Source organism: Chelonia mydas, chromosome 10, assembly GCF_015237465.2.
Source record: "Chelonia mydas isolate rCheMyd1 chromosome 10, rCheMyd1.pri.v2, whole genome shotgun sequence".
Classification (NCBI taxonomy): domain Eukaryota; kingdom Metazoa; phylum Chordata; order Testudines; family Cheloniidae; genus Chelonia; species Chelonia mydas.
Window position 1 is genome coordinate 66467391 of NC_051250.2, and position 27352 is coordinate 66494742.

At 40.7% G+C, this 27352-nt stretch overlaps 1 protein-coding gene across 6 annotated transcripts in view; it reads left to right on the forward strand.

Annotated features, from left to right (window-relative positions):
• The window catches only part of ADAMTSL3 (ADAMTS like 3), a 277102-nt gene that overhangs the window by 216288 nt on the left and 33462 nt on the right, over positions 1 to 27352 (forward strand). For all 6 annotated transcript variants that reach the window (XM_043524045.1, XM_043524044.1, XM_037911341.2 and 3 more), the window contains exons 16-22: positions 862 to 1148; positions 11331 to 11460; positions 13536 to 13728; positions 14402 to 14581; positions 16337 to 16490; positions 21158 to 22250; positions 26942 to 27069. In XM_043524045.1, the coding sequence (XP_043379980.1) occupies positions 862 to 1148; positions 11331 to 11460; positions 13536 to 13728; positions 14402 to 14581; positions 16337 to 16490; positions 21158 to 22250; positions 26942 to 27069 (2165 nt within the window). The remainder of the gene's footprint in view (positions 1 to 861; positions 1149 to 11330; positions 11461 to 13535; positions 13729 to 14401; positions 14582 to 16336; positions 16491 to 21157; positions 22251 to 26941; positions 27070 to 27352) is intronic.

Genomic DNA, 27352 nt, shown 5'->3' on the forward strand with positions numbered 1-27352 from the left:
ATTCAGCCCTATTGCAATGGTCTAGTTTGAACATTAATATGTGACATAATAAAGGCCCTTGAAGTAATAGAAGATTACACATTTTTTAAAATATTACCTCTGGTCCATATATTAATGAGATGTATACAAAAAGAATTAATTATAGTTAATCAGGAGCATAAAGACACACAGATGAAAGTGATAGTCCACTGAGCAAGTTAATCACTTCATCAAAGTTGGGCCTCCTACAAGATGAAATCTAAATAGCATCCTTTAATGTTCTGCATTGGAGGTGGCTACATGTCAAAAAGTACCTTTCACTAGGTCTATTAAATGTCATTACAATGATGTCCTGTGGTAGCCCTTCTGGGAAATGTGAATAGAGTGCAGATGTGCTTTTGGCATATGTATGACATTGTGTGCTTTGAGAGCTACTGTAACTCAATGTGTAGACCTATATATACAGTTTGGCCCCCTGAGTGCTCCAGGAGTTTTGAGCTATCTTTTGGTATTGTCTTTTTTCCCCAGAAAGGTGAGTTGCTTTTCATTGCTCCATATGACCTTTCTTCCTCTCCCCCACAATCTTGTCTGTTGTCTTCGTTTAGTTATGTGGAATTGTGGGTAGGGGGAAAGTGAAGAGGATGTATTCCTGGGGTTTAATGATAGGATTTGGGTACGTGCTGAAACTGTATCTCAGTATAACCCATATTATTCATCATGTGCTTTGTTAGCATGTTGGCCACATTTGCAGTGTTATATTACATTAACTTTTTGTAGGAATATTTTAACTCTCCACGTACATTTGCACGTGCACACACATATCAAGTGCAAATTTCTCCTCCTTCAGTTTTCTTTAAGTTGCTGCACTATGATTATTTGCAGGTTTATTCCAGAACCCTGGTCTCCATGCAGTACTACTTGTGGTCGTGGCATTCAGGTGCGAGATGTGAAGTGCCGTGTTCTTCTCACATTTACTCAGACTGAAATGGATCTGCCTGATGAGGAATGTGAAGACCCCAAACCAGCAACAGAACGAATATGCCACCAGCCGTCCTGCGACAGTGATCCTGTCCCATACACCCCAGAATTTTCACGTGCGGAAGATAGCAGTTTGATTTATGATTGGGAATACATTGGTTTTACTCCATGTTCAGCCACATGTGTTGGAGGTAATTTAAACATGTTTTCATCTATGGTGTTTAAATTTGACATTGTCAAATAACTGTCTGATATTATTCCAAATTAGTTACCATTGACATTTAAAAAAAATTCTGAACTTCTAACTTGTGTTAATTCTTTTTACCTTTGACGATAGCATCTAAATGTCCCTTGCTTCCACATGCCTCACAAGGTAGTAATAGAGATAAAATTGGTTTTCTATAAATCTTTGAATGAGAAACTGGGCTGTATTCAGTCAGTCAAGTTACGAAAAGTTTCTGTCAGTGTTGATGCAGCAGTTAGTCTTGTATTATCGAAAGATAAGTTACAAGGAATCACTTCAGACTATCAGCTGGTTTATGGGTTTAGATAAATGAAAATATATGTGACAAATCAATGACAAATATGCCTAAATGTTCATTTTTCTCCAAGGAATTTATATGTGCAGTTTCTGAACTAAAATGTGCATATTAACTATTCACTGTCTTCAAAATGCTGCCATTTTTTATGGTACTGTAGATCTGTGGTATGGTAGCACAGGGAGACATCTCTCCAGAAATGGCTGAGATGGAACTCAAATAGGATGTTGTTTAGGATTTGGTCCAGCGTATCCTTCTGTAGGAAGTCTGTGCCATGCATCTGTCTGCAAGTAGTTAGGCACATTCCTCCTTTAGATGTAATCTAATCTCTCTGAGGTACATATTGCTAGACAATGTTGCTAGTGTTGCTACTATATACTGTACTTTGGAACTGGCCGTAGAAGTGAGTTATGAAGTGCGAAGTGGAAGCAGTGGAATTGTGAACACACCTGTATGTGACAGGAATGATGACATCAATGGGAAGTGAAGACAGTTGTACCCACAGAAGAAATATAATAAGTAGAAAAGGGCTGAGCAGCAACAGTTTGGAAGTCAAGAGCCAATCTGGAGCTCATAGAAAGTGGCCTCCTTTGTAGTGGTCACCATCGGGAAGTTTGAAGACAGGAGAAGTTGGGAAAGATGCCCAGATAACTATCAGCATGATGGTAAGTGACCAATATAAAAGCCTCCCTTAACATTTAACATTCTTGTTTTATTGATGGCATTGATCCCTAATAATGACAATGTACATGATCATGAAAAGTGTTGCTTTCTGCCATTCCTCACTTGTTTCATTGGGCATTACAGGAACTTAGCCCCAAGAGGATATGACTTATATGTATGTATGATTTGTTTGCAGTTTTGACAATGACTATTGTGATCGATTGTTATATCTATCTGCTTTAAAAAAATTGACAAAATATTTAAAAACAATAAAGGAAATGGTATTTTAAATTAGGAACAAGGCTTTCACTAGCTATAAGTTTTTTCAGTTCTCTTGATTTTACTAATTACATTTAATTTTGTAACATTTAGTCATTTTATCTCCATATTTAATCCATTTTACCAATGCTACTGGAGGACTTCTCAACCCACCTGTTTTCAAAAGGTGTTGAATTCTCTCTGGTAGTTTTGAATTTTGAGCATAGAACGGAGGACACATAAGCCAGATTTTCAAAAACAGCCTCTCAAATTTTAACTGATATCATATATATGCCTTGTGAGTGTAAAAACTTACATGTGAAAAATTGTACCTGCAAGTTGACGATTAAATTTCGGAGGCTGTGTTGAGGCCCATAATTTCATATACGAGAAGCAAAAAGTGTTTTTTTTTTAAATGGCTAATAATCAGAATCAGAATCAAGGCCTGATTCTGCTCCTGTTATAGCCAAATGGGAGTTTGGACATTGACTTCATTGAGAACAGTATTGGTCCTTTGTGATTTAAAGAGGCAGTTCAACCAAACATTTGCCTCTGGATATACATGAATTGAAACTACTTCTTCATCATGTAATGCAGAACGTTTGAAATGAAGAGACTTTTCATATGTGTTCTTGAGACTTCTGTAGAATCTGTAGCACCAGATGTCTAGATGTTCTTCATAAGTGCTACTCCTAGGAAATGTGGGAAGTTTTGAGACTATTTGATCAAAGTTGAACAGCAATACCTTTGCTGTTATGCTAGTTAGATAATCATGACTTTGTTCTCCTATCAATGCTGTTCATCTAGCTGCCCTAGCAAACACTTTCAAACAGACTAAAAATTACCTGTGGATAAATTGTTTTAAGAAACCAGACTTCTCTTCTGTTTCCAACTGATTGCAGTGTACTAACTAATGATCTCACAATGTCTGGTTTTTTCCATTGTGTAGTTCAAAGGGCCTGATCAATTTCAGCTCAGTTTTAAGTCCCTATCTCATTTCAGTAAGATTAACTTTTTAGTTATAAGGAAAGAAATATAACATTTTAAGTTAGGAATATCAAAATTTAATGTAAAGTATTAGAGCTTCTGTGTCTCTAACATGCATATATCTATCAAGGGCTTTTAAAGTACATTCCTTAAGATTTCTATATTTGGAACTTTTCCCTCAGTTTCTTAATGCCCACTTTTCCCTGACCGAGAGGAGGCCTGCTCAGTCTAACCAAGCTGCAGACTTTATTGTCACTATGTCATATATTGCTTGAGCAAGGAATGAATCTGTGTTGCAAGGCTTGTCATTTTTATTATACCTTACCCCCAAATCCTCATGTGGACTATGCATAAGACTCCGTGTTAGTCACAGAGGTCACAGAAGTCATGGATTCTGTGACTTTCTGTGATTTCTGCAGCGGCTGGTGTGCCTGGCCCAGGGGCCACCTGAGCAGCTCAGGCAGCCCCTGGGCCAGGCACACCAGCTATTGCTGGTGCAATCTCGCTCCCCCCTTACCCTCCAGCAGCAGGAGTTTGGGTGTCAGGGGGCTCAGGGCTGGGGGTTGGGGTGTGGGGTGGCACTTACCTAGGCCAGGCTTCCTGGAAAGGCGACAGGAACTCCCCTCCCTCAGCTCCTAGCTCCTAGCCTCTGCCAGCAGGCACCGCCCCCGTAGCTCCCATTGGCTGCAGTTCCCAGCCAATGGGAACTGCAGAACCAGGGCTTGGGGTAGAACAGAGGCAGCACATGGAGGTCAGGAGCTGGGTAGGGAGCCTGCCCCGGCCTTGCCAACCCTCCCCCACGAGCACCCATGGCACCCCGCCAGGCTGGCCCCGTCCCCGAGCACCTGCAGAACCCCTCCCTCCCCGAGCACCCGTGGCGCCCCCGGGCCTTCCCCCTGAGCCACCACCCACCCCCAAGTTTTAGTTAGGGGTGTATAGTAAAAGCCATAGACACGTCATGGGCAGTGAATTTTTGTTTACTGACCGTGACTTTTACTCAGAATAACTGTGACTAAAACATAGCCTTATCTATGCATTCAGTGTAAACTCCCTCAGCCTCTCCTAAAAAGAGGTAAAAATGCACGTAATAACATTCTTTTTTATTAGAAATATGGAGAAAGACCTGTCTTCCATTCATTATCCAACAGCTTCTTTCTCTTCAAATTAATTATTTTAGCCAGGCTTTTTATTGTGTTAGACTGTATGCTCTGAGGAACAGACCTTTTTTTCGTCTCTCTTTGTACAGCACCTAACACAATGGGTCCTGATCTATTGACTAGAGCTCCTACACGCTATAGTAATACAAGTAATAATAATTATAATAGTGCTGTTGACAAGAACTCTTTGGTTATTCTTTATGATTATTCTGCACTGCATCTATATAAACTGTTACGGCCCATGATGCAGCAGCATTTTGGGTGTCATAAAAGTTACTGCCTTATGACCATTAGCCTATGTTATGTCTCTTATCCTAATTATTACTTCTGTCGTCAGTCTTTCTATGAAGGCAAGTAAGAGTTCTTCCATGTTAATTAATTATGAAGTAGGCATCATTTTAAAGATTCCTAGTGAGACAGAAATTTCCAGAAATGTGAAGAACTGTCTATATTTCGTTTAGTACCTGAAGAAAGTCCACACACCACAAAAATGATGGGTCAAATCTCAAGGACTTTGCTCATATGAGCCATTAATCAGACCAACTCCCATTGATTTATTTAGGGTTTGGCTTGAGTAAAAATTGTGTGGGGAACTCCAGGTTTTGCCTCATTTGTCCAAAGAAAGGGTGAGTGTTTTTTTTCACTGTTTGAAGAACTATGGCCCTGATGCAAGCACATGGGACGTATGCATAAGATTGATATTCATGATACTGTCTGCAAGAAATAATGCCAGTACTTGTAACATGCCTGGTTATGAGATTTTTTGGTTTTTGTTTTAAATCTGCAGTATTTCTTCAGTCTTTATGTCAATTCGTTAATGAATATGCAGTATTCTAAATAGATTCTCTCTATTTCAAAATTATACAGTCTAATTTTAAAAACAGATTTCTTTACCTACTTTCCTAATAATGCTTTTGATTATAAAAGAAAAATTGCCAGTCCAATGTACTTGTCATTATTAATGCTCCGAATACTTCTTTGCATTTCTTTCTACTTGGACAATAGGAATGAGTTAACTCTATTTCACTTTCAGTAATTACCAGTTTCATTTTAAGATTCCTAGAGCTGCAATATTTGGGTTTCAAACATGGAAGGGGAATGTGTGTTTATCAACTGTTTTCACTGGATTTTATTTTAAATTGTGGGAAAGTTTCTTTTAGTTGAAGGTTCTACAAAAGCTTGCTTGCACAAAAAAATTGGACCATATTTAACTCAATAATCCCTTTAAAAGATGCCATCAGCTTAAGAACCCTGCTTGTCTCTGAAATTGTTGTACCTAACATCCAAGAAAGGTGAAAGAGACTGGAGAAATACCTCTACTTGTACTTTTGGAATTTGTTAGCACTTTTCATATAGCTGATTTCACTGTTTGTGCTTTAGCTGTGTGGACCTTTCACACAGTAACAGAGGAGAGAAAAACACAGAGGGACAGACTTTGAACCTCTATACAACTGAACATCCATTCTGGAGCCAAGCCCCCAAAATCATGAGATTGTTGGTTTTTTTAAATCTTATGATTTTTAAACCAAACAAACAAAAACAAACGATAAACGTGCAACTCTTTTTCTTTGCTTTCTGGATTTTGTGACGTTAGGGTACACTTAGGTTACATTTTCAAGCTTTTCTCTCTAATCCTGAGGGCTAGAAATGTATTATTTTATGAAACATGAGATTCTTACAAAATCACAGGACTCCAGGCACTGGGGCTTTAAGTAAAGCACCAAGTATTACAGGACTCACAATAAAATGATGTGTCTTAGCAATACTGTGGTGTTCTTGCTGGTGAGCAGTTACTCCCATGGCTAGTCCTGTTGGCTTTTTGAGAAAAACTGCTCACCGTTGAGTGGTCGATTTACAATCTGTTCCTTAACAGAGGGAAATATGACTGTACATCTACAAAAATTGGCAGAGAGACTCAGGCATGTGTAATATATGAAATTTCTTCTAACTCGCTTTTTAATAGACAATTGACGACAATTTCCTTTAAGTTGACAGCAAGGCAAAAGAAATCTGAAATAAGTAAACTTTTTTTTTCCTTTTCCAGGTGTAAGGTTGAGTGAAGAGACCATCCTTCTACCATTTACATTTAGCATCTTCTGTCCTAACTCTTTACTGTTTTCCCTTTCTAGAGTAAAAGTAAAGTACACATTTTGCAAACACTCTGATCTTTAAACACAACTTTGTGCTCTGTATATTTCTTCCCACAGCTGTCAAAAACTGTGAGTTTGTGAGGGTCGTGTGCTCAGTTAAAATAGAAAATATTCTGTTGCACTGATTAGTAGAATAATTACTGTAATAGTACATCAAAATACTGTAAAAATACTTAGTGCTTTATCGAGACCTACCTGAGTAACTTATCTAATACTTTTTTTTGGGAGGGGGGGTGTAAATGTTCTACTATGTTAGCATCACAAGGCAAGAACTTCACACATATGACGCTGTGTTTGTTTGCCTGAAGATTTTATCACTTTTATGGTTTGCAAGATGCTTCCCAAACCCTGCAATATAAGAAGTTTTGTCACTGATTCACATTACAAGTCAATATTAAATTGTGGTTGCAAACAAATTTATAATTAAGATCAATCTCTTACACATTTTATAAGTAAATTATAAGGAAATGCTGCATCAATGGAGTGTAACTGTTTATTGGAAAGCACCATAGATCTGAAAAACAAGTCTGTTTTTGTACAAACTTTTTACAATATCTGTTCTGTTATACCTTAAAACACCAAAACACTATAGCTTTTATTTTCTTATTTTCTTAAAGCATTTGGAGTAGAGAATTGCAGCAGTTTGTGGCACTCTGATGAGTGAAATGAAAGACATCTCATACACCGACCAAACCAAGGTGGCATGTCACAGCCAAAAGAAAAGAAAAGGTGTGACATGCCTTTTTTTCCCCATGGATATATTCACCACAACATTGTAATATAAACTGCTGATGAGAGAAATGCTGACTTGCAGAGGGCTCAATATAAGAATCTCTTATCATATCACCCTCTGTGTAAGAAGTTTAGAAAATATTATACAGCATAACCCATTGCAAAATAGCTCTTTTGGTTATCAGCTTTGACTGTTTTTTGTTTTTGCACAAACATGAATGTTTCCATTCCAATCCCTGTAAAAGAGATGTAATTTAAATCTGTTCTAAGGGCAAAATTTGGCCTAAAATTTAAAAAAAAAAAAGGGGGTGGGGGGAACAGAACGGTGGGAATTAAGAAAGTGTAGATAATAGGACAGAAAATATCATGTTGCCTCTATATAAATCCATGGTATGCCCACATCTTGAATACTGTGTGCGGATGTGGTCGCCCCATCTGAAAAAAGATATATTGGAATTGGAAAAGGTTCAGAAAAGGGCAACAAAAATGATTAGAGGTATAGAACAGCTTCCGTCTGAGGAGAGATTAATAAAACTGGGACTTTTCAGCTTGGAAAAGAGACGGCTAAGGGGAGATATGATTGAGGTCTATAAAATCATGGCTGGTGTAGAGAAAGTAGATAAGGAAGTGTTGTTTACTACTTCTCATAACACAAGAATTAGGGGTCACCAAATGAAATGAATAGGCAGCAGGTTTAAAACAAATAAAAGGAAATATTTCTTCACACAACACACAGTCAACCCGTGGAACTCCTTGCCAGAGGATGTTGTGAAGGTCAAGACCATAACAAGGTTCAAAAAAGAACTAGATAAATTCATGGAGGATAGGTCCATCAATGGCTATTAGCCAGGTTGGGCAGGAATGGTGTCCCTAACCTCTGTTTGCCAGAATCTGGGAATGAGCAACAGGGGATGGATCACTTGATGATCACCTGTTCTGTTCATTCCCTCTCGGGCACCTGGCACTGGCCACTGTCGGAAGACAGGATACTGGGCTAGATGGACCTTTGGTCTGACCCAGTAGGGCCATTCTTATGTTCTTATGTTGTGTTCTAAAATAACAACTAAGAAGCCAATTTTGTCTTGCTAGCCAGAACAAGGCACTTGAAGCAGAAACAAACCCTTAACACTATCCTCAGTGAAGGCCTGGGCCTTGCAACTGGATGAATGATAAATATATGTTTCAGTGCTCATCTGATAACCTCTTCCACCGCTCTACCTCAGCAAAACTGTACACCTGGATCTTTATTTCTGAATTGTACATTACAAGCAACATATTTCTTATTCAAGGAAACTGAAGGAAACCAAAATGTTTGACTAAATTCTTCTGAAAGCGCATCCATCATTTAGGAGGTGCTGCAGTATCCATGATGGTTCCCTGGTCTTTAGTCTCTGGGATAGAACCTTGGAGTTCTGTAAAACTTGTGTGTAGTGATTTGCTTTGATTCTGCATTTTCACCCTTGGATCATGTTGTGCGGACATTTGATGTAAAGGATATAATCTAGTCCCTAGTGTGAAAGAACATTTTATTAAATGTATGTGTTGCTGGTAACGCAATTTTCAACACTTAATGACTTTTATTTAATAGAAGTGACTAGGCGGTCAGTTATGCACAAGGTCAGTGCTCCTGTTACATAAAAACTCAGCACTGTGCAGACATAGTCAAAACAATTACACAGCAAAGGCTTCCTGGAATGAACATGAGCCCCAAAAGGGATTAAGATGGATCCCAGTGAAAGCCTAAAAGAAAGCTAGAATCCATAGTGTTGTATACATCCACTCCTGCTACACGTATGGTTTGTATTATGCTTGAAATTGTTACATTGGTACCTGTATCATCACAATGAAGACTTGCAGCCTTGGTCTTGAAAGAATAAATATGCTGGATTGTATCAAGATAATTCATAGATGTGGGCAATATTGGTTTGTGATAGGAATTGCCAGTGTTCAAGAATGGATTGTACTAGCTCTTGACAGAGAGACAATTGCAATAATGATTAACAGAGTAACTTCAAATGCTGGGCACCTGCTACTAAATTATAATAATGAAGAAAAATATGTCTTCTGGCTAAAGTGCATGAGGCAGCTCAGTTTGTTCTTCTACATACCATTATGATGGCCACTGGCTATACAAGTGTAAAGTCTGAGATGACAGTGGCAGATGGAAGCATTTCAGAGCACATTAAAATCATTTGTAACTCTCACTAGGAAAGAAAAAGACCAGTTATTACCTGAAAGTCATAAAACATGCACCACTAACCTTAGGCAGAAAATTTTCCAACACAGAAAATTTCATGGAGTCAGTTGAAATCAAACGGATTATTAAATAACCAACAAGTGTTAAGAAACAATTAATGGTGTACGAATTTATCTAGAAGCAAGGGTATTTATAACCATCATTATCTAGCGGTAGTTAGATAAAACAGAAAAACCTGTGATGTTTTAATGTACCATACATAAATAACAAGAGGAATTCCAGTTAGAAAATACAAACATATTAGAAACCTTTCACGCTTTTAGACATAAGACAAAGAATATAACCTACTATGGAAAACACATTTGTAGCCCTAGGAGATCTCTTGGGGGGAAAGAAAATTAGAAGGAAGGAAGCAGATTCTCTGAACTGTGACCATGTTACCTGTTGTGTATTACATTAGCCATTTTCACATGGTACCAACAAAAGTGCATGTTAGAGTGCATTTCAGTGCTGTGCTGTTCAATAGGTCAATGATAATGACTGTTGTTTTTATTGCATAGATACAGAAGATTTCCAAAGCACTTCACTAAGTTTTGTGTCCTTTATTTCTACGTGCATTTCTCCATTAAGTGAATAGGGTTTGCACACTGAAGACATAATACTGCCTTGCAGAATAACGATATATGTGAAATGGAATACACCATGCAATTTTGAAATAAACTTTGAAGCTCACTAATTGACAAGTGTTCACCGAGTTGTGTTGATCTAAACCAGACTTATTGGACTTCATTTTTTCTGACTGATAAAAGTTTAATTATTAATATTCTTTCATGTCTCAGCATAACTATAATTATAGCTACACTTTGGAGAGAAGCTGAGGGAAAACCTGTGTCAGGGAATGCTGTATACACTGGGTCTAGACCCTTAGCTGGAGCTGAGGATCCATTGGCTTTAAGGGAGCTACATCAGTGTCCGTCGGCTGAGGATCTGGCCCAGCGGGTATCTCTACATGCTGAGTCAGCCATTGTCTTGGCTGTAGTTTAGAAAGATTTATGTCATTTTTGTCTCTTCAAATACTTAGCTCTTTGAAATCCCATTTAAATCAGTAGGAATAAAACAGCATTCTGCTCCTATGGGGTGACTCCAGCTCTATGAAAAGGCATTTATTATACACTGACTGCCAACCAAATCACTCTAATTGCCTTGGGGTAGCACGATTAAATAGAGAGAGCTTTCCAAAAATCAGTGTCATCGGGGTGCCAGTCATGGTTTCTTGTTTTCTGGGTGTTACAGCGAGAAAGACAAAATCTGTCACCAATTTTCTGTTTTTCTGAGGGGCACAATGACAAACTGGCACCTATAAATATTGCTTATTTGTATCCACTCAAAGAGCTGATTTGAATCTAGAAAAGAAATCCTAAATTGGGGCATTGCTGGCTGTGAATAAGAAATCCCAGAAATGTTGCACTGTAACTCGGTTTTTAATTTAAAAAACGTCTTCTGACTTTCAAACATATTCTAAAATATTTCCAGTGCTTTTATGAGTCAAATTATTAATTTTAAACCTGCCATCTAATTTGGCATCCAGAATGAGTTCAAGTTGAGACTGGGGGTAAGAAAGAAGAGGTTATTAAAATTGTTCATCTGTCCATAGAGCATCTCATGTGTGTGTTTTTATTTTTAAATCCAGGGATACAAGAAGCCATTGCAGCGTGCCTGCATGTGCTGACAAAACAAGCTGTCAACGACACCCTGTGTGACAATGCCACGCGACCACCAGCAATGACTCGCACTTGCAACATGAAACTGTGCCCACCAAGGTACGCTGTAATAATGAAATCACATTGTGGAAAAGAAATGGTTAATACGACTTAAATAACCATACATTGTCTACTGACTTTCTCAGACAAGGATCAGGCTTAGGGTTGCCAAGTGTCTGTTTTTTGACCGGAATGCCCTGTTGAAAAGGGATCCTGGTGGCTCCAGTCAGCACTGCCAACCAGGATGTTAAAAGTCTGGAAGCAGCAGCATGTCCTCCCTGCAGCTCCTAGATCTAGGGGCAGCCAGGGAGCTCCACACACTGCCCTCACCCCAAGCGCTGCCCCCGCCCCAAGCGCCTCTGTCACTGCCCCTGGGAAACATGGCCAAGGGAGCTGCGGAGGCAGTGCCTGCGGACGGGGCAGTGTGCAGAGCTGCCTGGCTATGCCTCCACATAGGAGCCGGAGGCGGGACATGCCACTGCTTCCGGGAGTAAGCACCTCCTGGAGCCTGCACTCTTGACCTCCTCCCACGCCCCATTCCTGAACCCCCTGCCTCAGCCCTGCTCCCTCCTCCCACCCTCCGAACCCGTTGGTCCCAGCCCAGAGCACCCTCCTGTGTCCCAAACCTCTCATCACCATCACCATCCCAGAGCTCGCACCCCCAGCCGCTCCGGCCCTCACCCCCCAACACACCCTAACCCCAACCCCCTGCCCCAGCCCTGATCCCCCTCTCGCCCACTATCTTCAGACAAAGCGACAAGTGAAAAAGCCACATTTTCTCAGTGAAAACAGCACAATACCCAAGAATAATAGTATATTACCAAATAAATTGCTCTTCATTTTTGTGTGTGTGGGGGGGGGGAATAAAAATTTGATGCAAAGACACAGTGTTTCACTTTTCTTGAAACTAGCTACATCCTCACTTACATGGACTGACTGTTTACTCTTTCACTTGCAGAAATTAATAACCCAAATGAAATCCTCTTGTAGATTGAATGTTATACTCCTGTTATGGAATGCTGTTTTCAGGAGCCATATAATACTTTCAGTTTAATTTCTTTAACTAATCTGAGTTAGTCTTCTGAGGGAATACTGTGGGAAGAACAAAAGACAGTCTTATTCCTTGAAAATAAGTGTGTGTGCAAAATCTATAAATGTGGTTCCTTATCTATTTACTATTTATTGCTAAAGTAGATCTGTGTGTTGGATTATTTTTCTTATCTTCAAACAGTACAATTTACTGTTTGGAAAATATAGCCATCTCAGAAAGGCAGGGCAGGATTTAACAAATACATCAGCTGCAGAGCCTTTTTTTATTCACCTAAGAAAACAGAGTGAAGATATTATTATATACTGTGATGTAATTTTTTAGCTTCACAATGCAGACGTCTTTGTGGAAACCACTTTTATAAAAAGCTCTTCAACAGACCTTGCATTAACCCTTCTGAGAGATTCCTTTTCCCAAGAGCCCAGTGTTAAATAGTAATTACATAGAGTTAAAGGGCGTAGCCTTAGTTCAGAAAGTGATATATGTTTTGTGAAGGAAACTCTGATCTCCCCTTTTAATTGTAAAATATAATTAAACTATCAAAAACTTAGAATATTGCATTCAGTGAGAAAATTATGGTTCAGAGGAAAAGGTCAAAGCCAAAACAATATGTTGTTTACAGAGACTTTCTCCTGCAAAACATGTGGATTGAAAGTTAACAGGAGCAGGATGTTTGATAGAAAATGTATACAAATGTAATAAAAATTTAATAGATATAAGAAAAGTCCCCTTAAACCATATAAATGTCAGCATGAAGCTAACAGGAAGCTGATTATCGTATGAGGAATGTTCTAAATGTGAATTCTGGAACCACAAAACATTTATTTGGATTAGCTCTTTACTACTTTAGTATTTATAGTAAATAAAATACATATCTTCCTTACATTTAAGCTTATAAATGTAATTCATATTTTTTATGGCAAATGTAGATGATAGTCTGACCCTCGCAATATAAATATGCCTTTGCTTCTGCTTTGTTTTGCTCTGTATGGGTATCATTTGTGTCCGGATAATCCCTCCCCAATACACCATTCTTCTGCATTGTTTAATTAGAGTGAATTTTTTTGCCGATGTGTTTTTGGCACAGGTGGGAAACTGGCCCTTGGAGACAGTGTTCTGCTACTTGTGGAGTTGGGATTCAGACAAGAGATGTGTACTGCCAGCAACCTGAGGGACCCATTGTTACTAATGAAGACTGCGATGATGAAAAGCCTCATGTTTTACAAGCCTGTAACCAGATTGACTGTCCCCCTGCTTGGCATGTTGAAGAATGGCAGCAGGTACAACAGATTATGGAAATGGTTTAGTTGTAAGCATTTTTCTTCTGGTTAGTTTCCTAATGTGCTCTAATTAGAGTAACCTGGAAGGTCACTCAGAAGTTTGTGATTGTTCATGGTTTCAGCTGACATCAAACTTATTACACTTGTAGTCTCCATTCTTCACTTCACTTCTGGGTGAAATTCAAGGTGCTAGTTAACATCTTGGAAGTCCAAAAAGGCCTAGATCCCAGTTAGTCCAGAGCTCACCTCTCTCCCCATACCCCCACAAGTGAGATCACCTGCATTTGGAAGCAATACTTAACTTACCTGTCCCAAAGGTGCAGCTTCCCAAGCTCATGCCAGATATGCACCTGAGCCTTAACTTGGCCAGTTCAAATGTAAAGTGTACATCTTTTTCTAGGCTTTCCACTAAGTACTTGCACTGCAGTTGTCTGGCACTGAGCTCATTCGTTAGGTTTTCCTGGCTCATGGCCCATTCACTAAATCAGTGCTACCAGGAGCATATGCTGCTTGGTTTTTGGAAAATGCTGCTCACTTTTTAATCTAAACCAGTAGTGTTCAAAGAAAACATGGTGATAGCTGCCTTAAAAATGCCTGTATAAAATAACAGTATAAATGAGTGAAGACAGGTGTGCATGCGGCTAGGCTTTCCACATTCTTATCTTCGTTGTAGTGTTCCCGTACCTGTGGCGGAGGGACTCAGAGTCGCAAAGTTCACTGTAAGCAGTTGTTGACAGATGGAAGCTTCCTGAAACTTTCTGATGAGATCTGCCAGGAGCCTAGATTGGCTGCTCGTAAATTGTGTGCCAAAGTTGATTGTCCCCCTCAGCTAGTTGTAGGGGAATGGTCCAAGGTGAGTGGTCCAGAGTAAGAGTTCACCAAACCTCCCAATACAAAGGGAACTCAAGGGATTTCTAGCTGGGGGACTACCAGATAATCATTAAAGTGCATAGAGTAGCGTAGACTCCAGAGGGAATGCAATTAGGCAAAAGGCCCTACCCACCCAACGCAGTTCTTGCAGTTGTGGGGAGGAAGGAGGTAGAGCACTTCAAGAGGCCTGCTACAACAGATCCAGGTACATCCAGTCCCAAAACATAGCTCCCTACCTGAGACCCAACTAACCGTAGCCCCTTTCTGCACTCATGTTTAAACTGAAAAACAAGAGGCCATAATGCTTCTTGTTTGTTTCCAGTATGGTTGCCTCGGGTTGGAGCATGTTTAGCTTCCAACCACTCAGATTTATTCCCTAGTTGAATTTCTGAAAGGCACAATAGTGCATTGAATGCTATTTTTCTCCCTCTCCTTTAATCCAAGCCTCCAGTCTCCTCCTAAAAAAGATCCACTAAAAGGCATAAAAATAGTGCAACAAAGTTCCTGCTCAACCTTGGTGGGTCTTGCGCTTACTGGCAGATTTGCTCACAGCAGCCCTCAGCTTGGCTGTTTTTCTGAATTCACAGTCCAGGTCGACGACTCCTGTGTCTGACCAGGAGTTGGGAGGATTTGGGGGGGAACCCGGGCCCGCCCTCTACTCCGGGTTCCAGCCCAGGGCCCTGTGGAATGCAGCTGTCTAGAGTGCCTCCTGGAACAGCTGGGCGACAGCTACAACTCCCTGGGCTACTTCCCCATGGCCTCCTCCCAACACCTTCTTTATCCTCACAATAGGACCTTTCTCCTGGTGTCTGATAATGCTTGTACACCTCAGTCCTCCAACAGTCCGCGTTCTCACTCTCAGCTCCTAGTGCCTCTTGCTCCCAGCTCCTCACACGCACACCACAAACTGAAGTGAGCTCCTTTTTAAAACCCAGGTGCCCTGATTAGCCTGCCTTAATTGATTCTAGCAGCTTCTTAATTGGCTGCAGGTGTTCTAATCAGCCTGTCTTAATTGTCTCCAGAAGGTTCCTGATTGTTCTGGAACCTTCCCTGTTACCTTACCCAGGGAAAAGGGACCTACTTAGTCTGGGGCTTATATATCTGCCTTCTGTTACTCTCCTATAGCCAACTGGCCCGACCCTGTCACAAAAGTCAGTCACATTTTGGATATACTCTGCTTAACAACTTCTCTCTTTTTAAAGTCAAATGTGAAATTATTAAGAAACAACAAAATTAAGTAAATAAATGCACTAATCATGAAAAAAAAAAAAACCTTCCCTGTTACCTTACCAGGGAAAAGGGACCTACTTAGCCTGGGGCTAATATATCTACCTTCTGTTACGCTCCTGTAGCCATCCGGCCCGACCCTGTCACAATAGTTAAAGATTACAATTAAAAATCCTGTTCAAATGTAATATGAACATGCAGAGTGACTTGAGAGACTTGGCCCAGCCAATTTAGAACTCGCTGAATTCTACATCTGAGAATAACAAGTCTCATTCTGCATTACATCCACAGTGGGACCATAAGAAATACTGTCCTATCATTGTTTCTGAGCTGTTTGGTGGAAAGGGTTAGTCACTTTATATTCATATTGACTTAAAGCCTGGAGAGCACTTAGAGCTTTGGAGAGCATGGGGATCCATCTGAAACAGCGTCCTTTAAAGAATTCACTTTAAAAGTAGCATGTATGAGACACGACACAAAATTCACTCTGACTACATCCTTCCTTTCGCAGTGCTCTCTAAGCTGTGGTGTTGGAATCCAGAGAAGGAAACTTGCCTGCCAGAAGCTAACAGCAAAGGGCCAAAATGTCACATTAAATGTATCAATGTGTAGCAGTCTCCCTACTTCCTCACTTGTAAGGTCCTGTCACGTGAATGACTGTAACAGTAAGTATGTTACTTTACCTAGTGCCCTGCTGATTTGACATGATCAAGAAAAACCTGTGTATGTGCTGCTAAATTAATTCATTTCTCTATCCTTGCTACATTTCATAACGTTACTGATCTGAGAGCAACTTAGGCATTGTGATCACAAGACCAACAATAATAGGATTATTTTAATTTTATGAAATTTATACCTTCTCAGCCCAAAGCAATGGTTCCAGTTTAAATTTTTTTTAAATGTAATATACGAATACATGTTAAGGGGTTGGTTTTTTGGTCTCTCTATGTACTTAAATATATTTGGCCTGATTCTTATTTACCCTTTGCACCATTCTGATGGTATAAAGGTGCCTTTGAGTGGGTATAAATTATTTTTATACCTGCTATAGAGCCCATTTACACTGCCAGAGCAGTAAAAGGGGGCCTTGGTGTAAATGAGAATTGGGCCCAATGTGTATCTGTTCAGTGTGTGTTCTTAGAACACTGGGCGTTACACTCCCATCAGTGTTGTTAAAAGTTACAAAACTCCCATTCCAGTGGCAGGTGCAGAAATAATTTCTATCAGTGCCTAAGGGAGTGTGAAACCTATTCCCTTTGGCTTCACAAGGTGTTTTGCAGGCACAGTCGTAGCAGGAGTAGACACCTTTTAAAAAAAAATACAACATTTGGCTCATTACTTCTAGAAATGTTCCCAGAAAAATGCATGTTTTGTAATTTGAGCATGATCTTGTCATGATAATGATTGTAATTGTGCTAACAGCTCATGCAAAATAGCAAGGTAGACTACTGTGTTAACTGCACATGTAAAATAGCCAGGTAGACCTCTCTTTTAGGTACAGGTTTCAGAGTAGCAGCCGTGTTAGTCTGTATCTACAAAAAGAAACGGAGGACTTGTGGCACCTTAGAGACTAACAAATTTATTTGAGCATAAGCTTTCGTGAGCTACAGCTCAAATAAATGTGTTCATCTCTAAGGTGCCACAAGTCCTCCTTTTCTTCTTTTAGGTACAGTTACAGTGAAGAATGTGCAACCATTCCTCAATGTGGGCCTCTGTTTTTCTTTCTTTAGAAAGGAGGATATAAATTTGTGCCTTTAAAAAAGAAGGCTCTTATGAATGGCCTAAATGTCAGATACAATTTGATAGAACTCTACTGAACACAATATATTTAATGACAACTATTCAATTGAAAACATTCACTCTAGGTTTGGAAGAATTGAAAGTTTTGCATCATACAGATCTGTAAATATCCGGTAATATGTGCAGTCTTTTTGGTTTTGATCCAGTTAATGGTCTTGTCCAGAAATAGCTACTTGGTTATGTGTTTTCTAGCTTTGTATAAATGGTTATTCACAACACAAAATAATAGTGCAATTCTGATTCATACATAATATGAAACTTCTTTTCCTGGACTTCATTTCAGATTAACATGCCAGAATCCTGAGGTTCAAAACACCACTTAAATAGAGCCCCATGGACTTTCAGGAATGTCCTTGGCATAAGGTTTAATAAAATATTTTGAGCTGCATATCTATCTGAATTTAATTAATTGTGGATAGTTGAATGGCAATGTGGCCTGCAAATTGCTTAGTGGAGAGTGATGTTAAAGTAACATTTCAGCTTCCATTGTAGTAAGAAGGGAGCAACATGTGAAGACATACAGTAGTTATTAGGGCAGGTAATGGGGTGCAGACTGAAGTGATGAAAGAAGGCCAGTGACCAGCCTCTCCCTTCAAGTTCTCAAACTGTTCAGGACAAGGTTTTAGATGTATTAGCCTCTAAGGCTGGATTCTGCCTGGCATTTATATGAGTACACAAAAGGTGAGAGTGGAGAGCACGCTCCAGATCCTCACTTTGCTTCTTGCACCAGGGCCCAGGGACAGTAGCAATCCTGGGATTCATAGGAACATTCAGGGACTGTTTCCTCCTACTACATCCAGGGGCTCAGCTCAAATCACCTGAAGGGAGTGGGTGGGAGACAGGAACTTGGCATCACCCCAAAAAGTAGAGCTCGAGGCTACAAAGAGGAGAGCAGGCTGCACTGTTCTTAGGGATGGTGCACCATGCACACTTTGTCACCAAGCAGGGCTGCTTTGGGAGAGGTGGTGCCTCCCAGAGCTTGCACTAAAGTGGCATTCTTCAATGCCCCCTCTTCAGGGCTCAGTCTTCAGGGCACAACTGAGCGCTTAATTTTTACTATCTGCTTATGGTGATGGGGCTTGTTAGTCTAAGCCTGACTCCCTAGACACAGTATCTGGGCATGCTCTTTACTTTATGAAGGCCCAATCCAGGCAGAAATATCTCTGGCTTCCTAGGTCCTGGGAAATAGCTTAGGAGCTTACAGTTTATGAGCCAGATCTCCAGTTGGTAAAAATGTGTGTAGCTCCATTGGAGGCAACAGAGCTACACCAGTTTACATCAGCTGAGGATCAGGCCCTGTGGCACTAGTGCAAGCTAATGTATTAAGCAGCTTTACCTTTCATGGAATCCCTCCCAAAAAGATCACCCCTTCCAAAGCTGCAAATTATGATGCTTCCAGGGATCCAGAAAGTTCGTTGTGGACTATTCTCCTGCAGTACACAAAACTGAATGCTCTCTCACTTTTAACTCTTCCGCCAGTACATACTTACACCCCCCCCACACACACACACGTGCCCTCTATTGTTGCACTGTTAAGAAGAATTGATGACGTCTTTCTTTAAAAAAAGAAAAATTGATCAGTCAGACTTGAACGTATTTATAAACACGCGCTGGGTTTAATTCTGTATTGGAATAACTAATGTAAACATAGCATAGCATTGTGTGTATAAAGTTACACTTACTGTGTATGTATGCTGGGTTTTGGAAATTGAAGCTTTAATACTGGAACATTTTCATTAAAACAAATATTTTGAGCCCAATAGTTATTAAAAACAGGACACTCTTTTAATAATCTTACTCCTGTCAGTGCCTGAAACAGTTTATTTGTTGAACAATATAAAATGGTTGGTTGAGGGAACCATGCATCTAGATAACAAATACTGACTTAAGAGCTATGTAATTATGAAACCAGGATATCCACATTGGTCAGAACTCATTAGCCAAAATATCGAAAATAACTATTCTGTTTTATAAGCATAAGAATATACTCTGGGCTGTAGTTCAGACAGTGTGCACACTTTTTGAATGCTTGAAGCATTTAGCTTTTTACCTCTTCCTTTACAACCTATCCAAAATGTAAGTATATGATATCTGAAGCACTCAAATTTTTGCAATAACTTGCTGTCAAGCTTTGTCATTTTATTTATGTTCTCACCAAATGGTAGAGTAGTAATGATTTTAGATTCAACCACATGCAGGAGTGTTTGATCAATTTGTCTGTTTCTCTGACTCATTCAAGTCATTCTGCAGCTTGCTGGGTTTTGTTCTCTGTCACATACCAACAGAATGGGTCACTAGTAAAAACTGAGTGTTGTCTAATGCTCGTCTAGGGAGTTTCCTGACTCCCCTGGCTGGCCAGTTTCACCTTGCCTTGCACAAAGTGAATAGCTGAGGTGTATGCTTCTATTACGTTCCTTCTGCATTGTTCTGTTTCTCAGCTACCTAATGCTTTCTTAGTAAGATTAGTTCTGCTGATCAGAAAGGGGCATAGCAGTGGCCAGTAATGAGTCAACAAAATGGTATCTGAAATACTGTAATCATTTTCACACTGTGTTCCCGTGTCTATCCGGCCACTGCTGGGAAGGCCTGTCTTTGGCTATCGTCATGGAGGCAGCTCTCCAGAAACCATGTAGAGTTCAAATTCCTGCTGCGTAAATCAGGAGGCGCTTCACCATACTCAGCATTCTGCCTCCGCATCTTCCTGCATGAAACTCTCCTCAGTTTTCTCTTCAGCTTGCCCACAGGCATCTTCTGACTTACCAGCCCTCTCCGGGATCTGACTTTTTTCTCTCTTTCTTTCCCCCTTCCTTCCTGTATTCCTGACCCCTGCCAACAGCAGGACTCTGTGACCAAAGCCTCTTCTAGCCAAAGAAAGTGATCACCAGTCCAATGATAGTAGCATGGCCTTCTCTGTTCCCTTACTGCCCATTCATTGACTGCTGTTCTCATCTCCTGGGCTGCTGTCTACGTGATTTCAATCTGCCTGCCAGCCAGTAAGGCCAGCCAGCCAGCAGGTCTAACAGCCAGAGAAAAGAGAGTCCTGCTTTTTCTAATGGACTTTGTGTTATTTAGGTTCCCTGCACTTGCTGCAGTGCCCAAATGCGGGAAGAGTGATGTTGTGCTCTACCTTTTATTTGCTTTTTCCTCTTCCTTTACCCCCTTTCTTTCCCTTTCAACTGGCAGCAATAAGAATAGCAGAATAAGAATAAGAGTGCTACCTTATTGCACTCTTCCCCCTCTTCCAAGTATTGTCCTCTGTACAGATATGTGTTATATGTGCTTTCTCATTGATATGATAAGAGCTGCAGGAGATTTAGAGAGAAGCAGGAGAATGCCTAAATTGGGGCCAGAAAATTTGACTATATCATTGTTCCTGTTTGTGTGTATGTGACACAGATAAAAAGTCAGCAAGCTGGGAGCTGACCTGAACCAAATCAGAGAAAATGCTATAACCAGCATTCTCAGAAAAGCAGAATTTGTTAGGGAGAGTGCCAGTGATTCAATCGTTTTCAACACTTGATTGCTGTTTCAGAGATTAAACAAGAAATTAAACCCAAGCGTCCAGAGAAGCATGCTGCCCATGGACCTCAGATTGTCAGTATACACAGAGTCTACATACAGACACGACAAGAGAAACGCATTAATTTTACCATTGGAAGCCGAGCCTATCTGCTTCCAAAAACATCCGTTGTAATTAAGTGCCCAGTACGAAGGTTTCAAAAGTCACTTATCCAATGGGAGAAAGATGGACAACATCTACAAAACTCTAAAAGACTTGGCATCACTAAATCGGGATCACTGAAAATACATAGCCTTGGGGCTACAGATATTGGAGTGTACAGGTGTATTGCAGGCTCTGTGCATAAAACATTTGTTCTCAAACTTATTGGCACTGACAACCGGCTGATAGAACCTCCAACTTTTAGAAAACACGCAAGTGAGACCAGAGGTACAGATCACAACGAAGCGAACAGTTTTGGAGCCAAATGGCATAAAATGAGCAAAATGTGGCAAATATGGAGTAAAAAGAATGAGCTGTATCTCGGGGATGGACAAGTTAATGATCAGCCATTTCTGAGACATGGTGAAACCCATGTGAGTAATTCAGCAGAAGAATACAGCCCTCATGAATTCGAGAACAAACATCTGGAGGCAGCAATTCTTCAAGGAGCTTACAGCATGGACACTGTACAGTTCGACAGACTGATAAGAAACATGAGTCAACTCATTGAAGCTGGAGAGGTCAGTGATGATCTGGCATCCCAAGTCATATATCAGTTAGTTGCTGAATTATCTAGACCACTACAACTTACTACTGAAAAATGGAAAGGCTTGAATGAAGAAAAGTTAGCCTCAAAGCTCACCAGTAAATCACCAAACGTATCTGAACGTTTCAACACAAAAACCCTAGTCAAGCCGATGTTCAATCAAAAAGGACCTGGTATTATAAGGCAAAAACAAGTGCCCAGAATTTCCTTTAATAAAACAATAACTGCACGAATTGGAAATACAGTTTTTCTGACCCAGAGTACTAGCGCTGTCAATTTACTGTGTGAAACTGCAGACATTAATGAGCCTAAATATACTTGGACAAAAGATGGAGAAGCATTAAAATCCTCTGAGAAGTAAGTAAATATGGATTCTTTTGGTTTTATATGGATCTTCTTTATGTTGTTATTGGCAAAAACTAAAATCTACTGTGTTGTGTAATGTTAAAAATGTATTGTGAAAATGAAGTAAATGTGAGCACTGTGCTTTTCATCTCTTTATTACAAAATTTATACTTTTATTTGAAATTTGTGTTAGATTGTGTCACAAATCATTTATTAAAGAAACAGTGCACATATAAGTCTATGATATTATATGGCAGGATTGAATTTTATACCACAAATGAGGCTATACTGTATGTGTTTTATACATTCTGCCTAAAGTAACTTATCTGCATTAGAGAATAAATAGACGTGTACTAAAGTAAATATAAAGGGAAAAATGTGTGAGAGCATTTTTGATATACCATGGGGTAGAGAGAGTAGTTCCCAGAGAGTAGTTATCGGTGGTTCACAGTCAAGCTGGAAGGGCATATCAGTGGGGTCTGTTCAATAATCTTCATCAATGATTTAGATAATGGCATGGAGCAGCGGTTCTCAAACTTCATTGCACCGTGACCCCCTTCTGACAATAAAAATTACTACACAACCCCAGGAGTGGGGTCTGAAGTCTGAGCCCAACCGAGCCCCACCCTCTCAGCCGGGAGACCAAAGCCAAAGCCCAACCTGGGCCTCATTGCCCAGGGTTGAAGTCCTCAGGGTTTGGCTTCGGCCCCAGGCCCCAGCAAATCTAAGCCAACCCTGGCGACCCCATTAAAACAGGGTCATGACCCACTTTGGGGTCCCGACCCACAGTTTGAGAACCGCAGGCATAGAGAGTACACTTATAAAGTTTGTGGATGATACCAAGCTGGGAGAGGTTGCAAGTGCTTTGGAGGATAGGATTAAAATTCAAAATGATCTAGACCAGTGGTTCTCAAACTTTTGTACTGGTGACGCCTTTCACATAGCAAGCCTCTGAGTGCGACCCCCCTTATACATTAAAAACACTTTTAAAATATATTTAACACCATTATAAATGCGGGAGACAAAGTGGGGTTTGTGGTGGAGGCTGACAGCTCATGACCCCCCCCATGTAATAACCTCAAGACCCCCTGAGGGGTCCCGACCCCCAGTTTGAGAACCCCTGATCTAGACAAACTGGAGAAATGGTCTGAAGTAAATAGGATGAAATTCAATAAGGACAAATGTGAAGCACTCCACTCAGGCAGCAATGATCAGTTGCACACATACAAAATGGGAAATGCCTGCCTAGGAAGGAGTACTGCAGAAAGGGATCTGGGGGTCATTGTGTATCACAAGCTAAATATGAGTCAACAGTGTAACACTGTTGCAAAAAAAAAAGCAAACATCATTTTGGGATGTATTAGCAGGAGTGCTGTGAGCAAGACCTGAGCAGTAATTCTTCCGCCTCAGCTGGAGTATTGTGTCCAGTTCTGGGTGCCACATTTCAGGAAAGATGTGGACAAATTGGAGAAAGTCCAGAGAACAGCAACAAAAATGATTAAAGGTCTAAAAAAACATGACCTCTGAGGGAAGATTGGGAAAATTGGGTTGGTTTAGTCTGGAGAAGAGAAGACAACATAACAGTTTTCAAGTTCATATAAAGTTGTTACAAAGGAGAAGGGAGAAAAATTGTTCTTCTTAATCTCTGAGGATAGGACAAGAAGCAGTGGGCTTAAATTGCAGCAAGAGGTAAACCAACTGAACATTAGGAAAAACATCCTGTCAGGGTAGTTAAACGCTGGAATAAATTGCCTAGGGAGGCTGTGGAATCGCCGTCATTAGAGATTTTTAGGAGCAAGTTACACAAACACCTGTCAGGAATGGTCTAGATCAGTGGTTCTCAAAGTAGGGCTGCCGCTTGTTCAGAGAAAGCCCCTGGCAGGCTGGGCCGGTTTGTTTACCTGCTGCGTCCGCAGGTTCGGCCGATCGCGGCTCCCACTGGCCACGGTTCGCAGCTCCAGGCCAATGGGGGCTGCGGGAAGGGTGGCCAGCACATCCCTTGGCCTGCACCGCTTCCCGCAGCCCCCATTGGCCTGGAGCAGCGAACCGTGGCCAGCGGGAGCCGCGATCGGCCGAACCTGCGGACGCAGCAGGTAAACAAACTGGCCCAGCCCGCCAAGGGCTTTCCCTGAACAAGCAGCGGCCCTAGTTTGAGAACCACTGGTCTGGATAATATTTATTCCTGCCATGAGTGCAGGGGACTGAACTAGATGATCTCTTGTGGTCCCTTCCAGTCCTATGATTCTATACCAGATAGGGGGATCACTTTAAAAGTTCCTTCCAGTTCTAGAGATATTACCAATTCTCATATTATTCACCATTTTATGTACAGGAAACATCTCTGAAAATTTTACTTTCTCTAAAACTAGAATGAACTTTTAGATGTGCCCACTGTGCATAATTTGTACAACACAATATTGTTTTAGAAAGAAACCACAAATTCTTGTGAATTTTTTTAATCCTTCGTTACCTACAGATCTTTCTATTAAAGATAATGGAATGTCAAAATTTAAAAGGACCCTATATTACAACCACAGTTTGGAAATATACTTGGAGAAAAGTTATCATATTATCAGATATTTGTTCAGTTTTGAGCAAATACTTTTACTCCACTGCTGGGAATTGAGAAACTCACCGGATAACATTAACATTAGCTTCATGGTTTAGCCTGTTGGAATTTTAACTAGCCTTTCAGTAATGAAGGAATTATTCTGAAATGATAAAAGGCATTTTTGGACATTTCTCAACATACTTAACTGATTAACCCAATTGCCAAGAAAAATATAGTTCTGCAGGGCTATCAGTTAAAGCAAGGATGCCAAAAATAAGATTTTTTTAAGAATGAAAATGTTTTTGGAGCATGATGCTCCTGCCAATTATTCTTTAGTTTGTGGGGCATTTGTAATTTCCCATTTATTTGTTGCAACTGATGTTTTCATTTTTAGTACGTTTTGTTGATATGTAAGTATTTTTTTATTTCTAACGTCTACAATTATAAACTGCACTTTCTAATATAGAGATCCTTACCATTTGAGGGTTTCACTAGCAACTGGGTCTCCATTCCCTTCTTTTTTGTTTAAAGATAAATTATATCTATATCTATATATTTAGAAATGTATGAGACAAATACTAATGTCTCTGCAAAATATGTTGTAGGTATGGGTGCTGTGCTATACAAGTATTAATTTGCCCCAGGGGTGGGGGAAAGCCAGGTTTTGTCCCATACATGAAGCAGGACTTCATTTTTAACGTGCTTTTGCGTTTCCCCATATAATATAGCTTTATTTTTGTATGTTTAGCCAATCAAGTAGGATGTCAGATCGACAATGTATGTATGTATGCATTGGTGCACACTGTAGCTGAAGTTACTAAGTGCTGGGAAATCTAACAAGGGGAAAAAAGTATAAATACACCAGGTTGGCATTCTCAGAATCTTCCCACATGGTTTTGGGTCACATACCTTGCCACTGAGATACTAGGAAAGGGGTTCAGATGGAAAACAGTATTTTGTGGAAAGACTGCAGCTTTATTGCTAATGGGAAAAAATAATTAAACTATATCAATACACAAAGTCAGGTAACCCTTAAAATTGTAAATCCTTGATCCTTATTTCCTCCCCCTGCTGAGAACCCAAGGTCCCACCACGTGCCAGGCCTCAGACTTTCCATAAGTCATACCCCAGCCACCTTGCCCGTGTTGTTCCCAAAACTGCTGGTCTGAGGTGACAAACCCACTATGCTCCAGGGCAGAGGTGGCCAACCTGAGGCTCAGGAGCCACACGCGGCTCTTCAGAGGTTAATATGCGGCTCCTTGTATAGGCACCAACTCCAGGGCTGGAGCTACAGGCGCCAACTTTCCAATGTGCCAGGGGGTGCTCAATGCTCAACCCCTGGCTCTGGCACAAGCCCTACCCCCACTCCACCCCTTCCTGCCCCCTCCCCTGAGCCTGCTGTGCCCTCGCTCCTCTCCCCCCAGAGCCTCCTGCATGCCACAAAACAGCTGATTGGGAGGTGGGGGAGGGAGGGGGAGGCACTGATCAGCGGCGCTGCCGGTGGGTGGGAGGCACTGGGAGGGGAACTGAAGGGGGGCTGCTGACCTATTATTGTAGCTCTCTGGCAACGTACATTGGTAAATTCTGGCTCCTTCTCAGGCTCAGGTTGGCCACCCCTGCTCTAGAGGGCTGTTCATGGGGCATACAGTAATTTTTTTCTAAAAATTGCTCATAATTTTTTATTATTGTCCCACAGAAACGTGTTCATTTCAGGTCCAATCCTGCTCCTTCCTCTGTCGGTATGGGGGGGGGTCTCTTGGCAGCAGAAGCAGGGTTGTTGTGCTGCACAGTGAAAAGGAAGGGTTTGGTGAGGACATGCAGATGCTGTCCATCTCCTGCATGGCACAGATTGCAGCTCCCCATTGCTGTTTGAGAGGAGAGGATGAGTTGGAGGAGCCATCTCTGCACATATCCTTCAGTGCTTCTCCTTGCTACCAGAAAGAGGGCACACTGCAGGCATGGAGGCTGCTCTCCTCATTGCATTAGGGTAGCTTCTACAGGGCAGTTCTGCTTCTGTTCTGTATCCTTGATGGGAAGATTCTCTCTCCTATATTCTTGAAGGGAGACTTGGTTTACAGCTGAGATATGTGAGCTGGGCATGGGATTTGTTCCTACATGAATAAACTTTTTTTTCCCCTTAAACATTCTTCAGAGTGGTTTTGGATGTCACTGGAAAAGTACAGATTCTCAGTCCTACCCGAAAGGAACTTGGTGTGTATGGATGCATGGTGGTCAATGACTTTGGTTCTGACATGGAAACTTCTTTGCTGTTGTATGCAGGTAATGTTGATCATGGCATCTGTAGTATCATGAGTGTCATTTCTTTGTTTAGCACTAACACCCATTCTCCAGTCCCAAATCTGGATTGAGTTTGACTGAATTAGTAACTAGAAATAAGGATTTCTGATTGCTGTTAAATTGTATTTCAACTAAAGCCACAACAGCCATGAGCTAAGTTAGCTGATCCACCCTACTATCTGTAGGTTTCTTTTCAAACTTAATTCTGCTTAAATGATCATTTTGAATACAAGATCTATAAAGCACATAAAACTTAAAATAAATA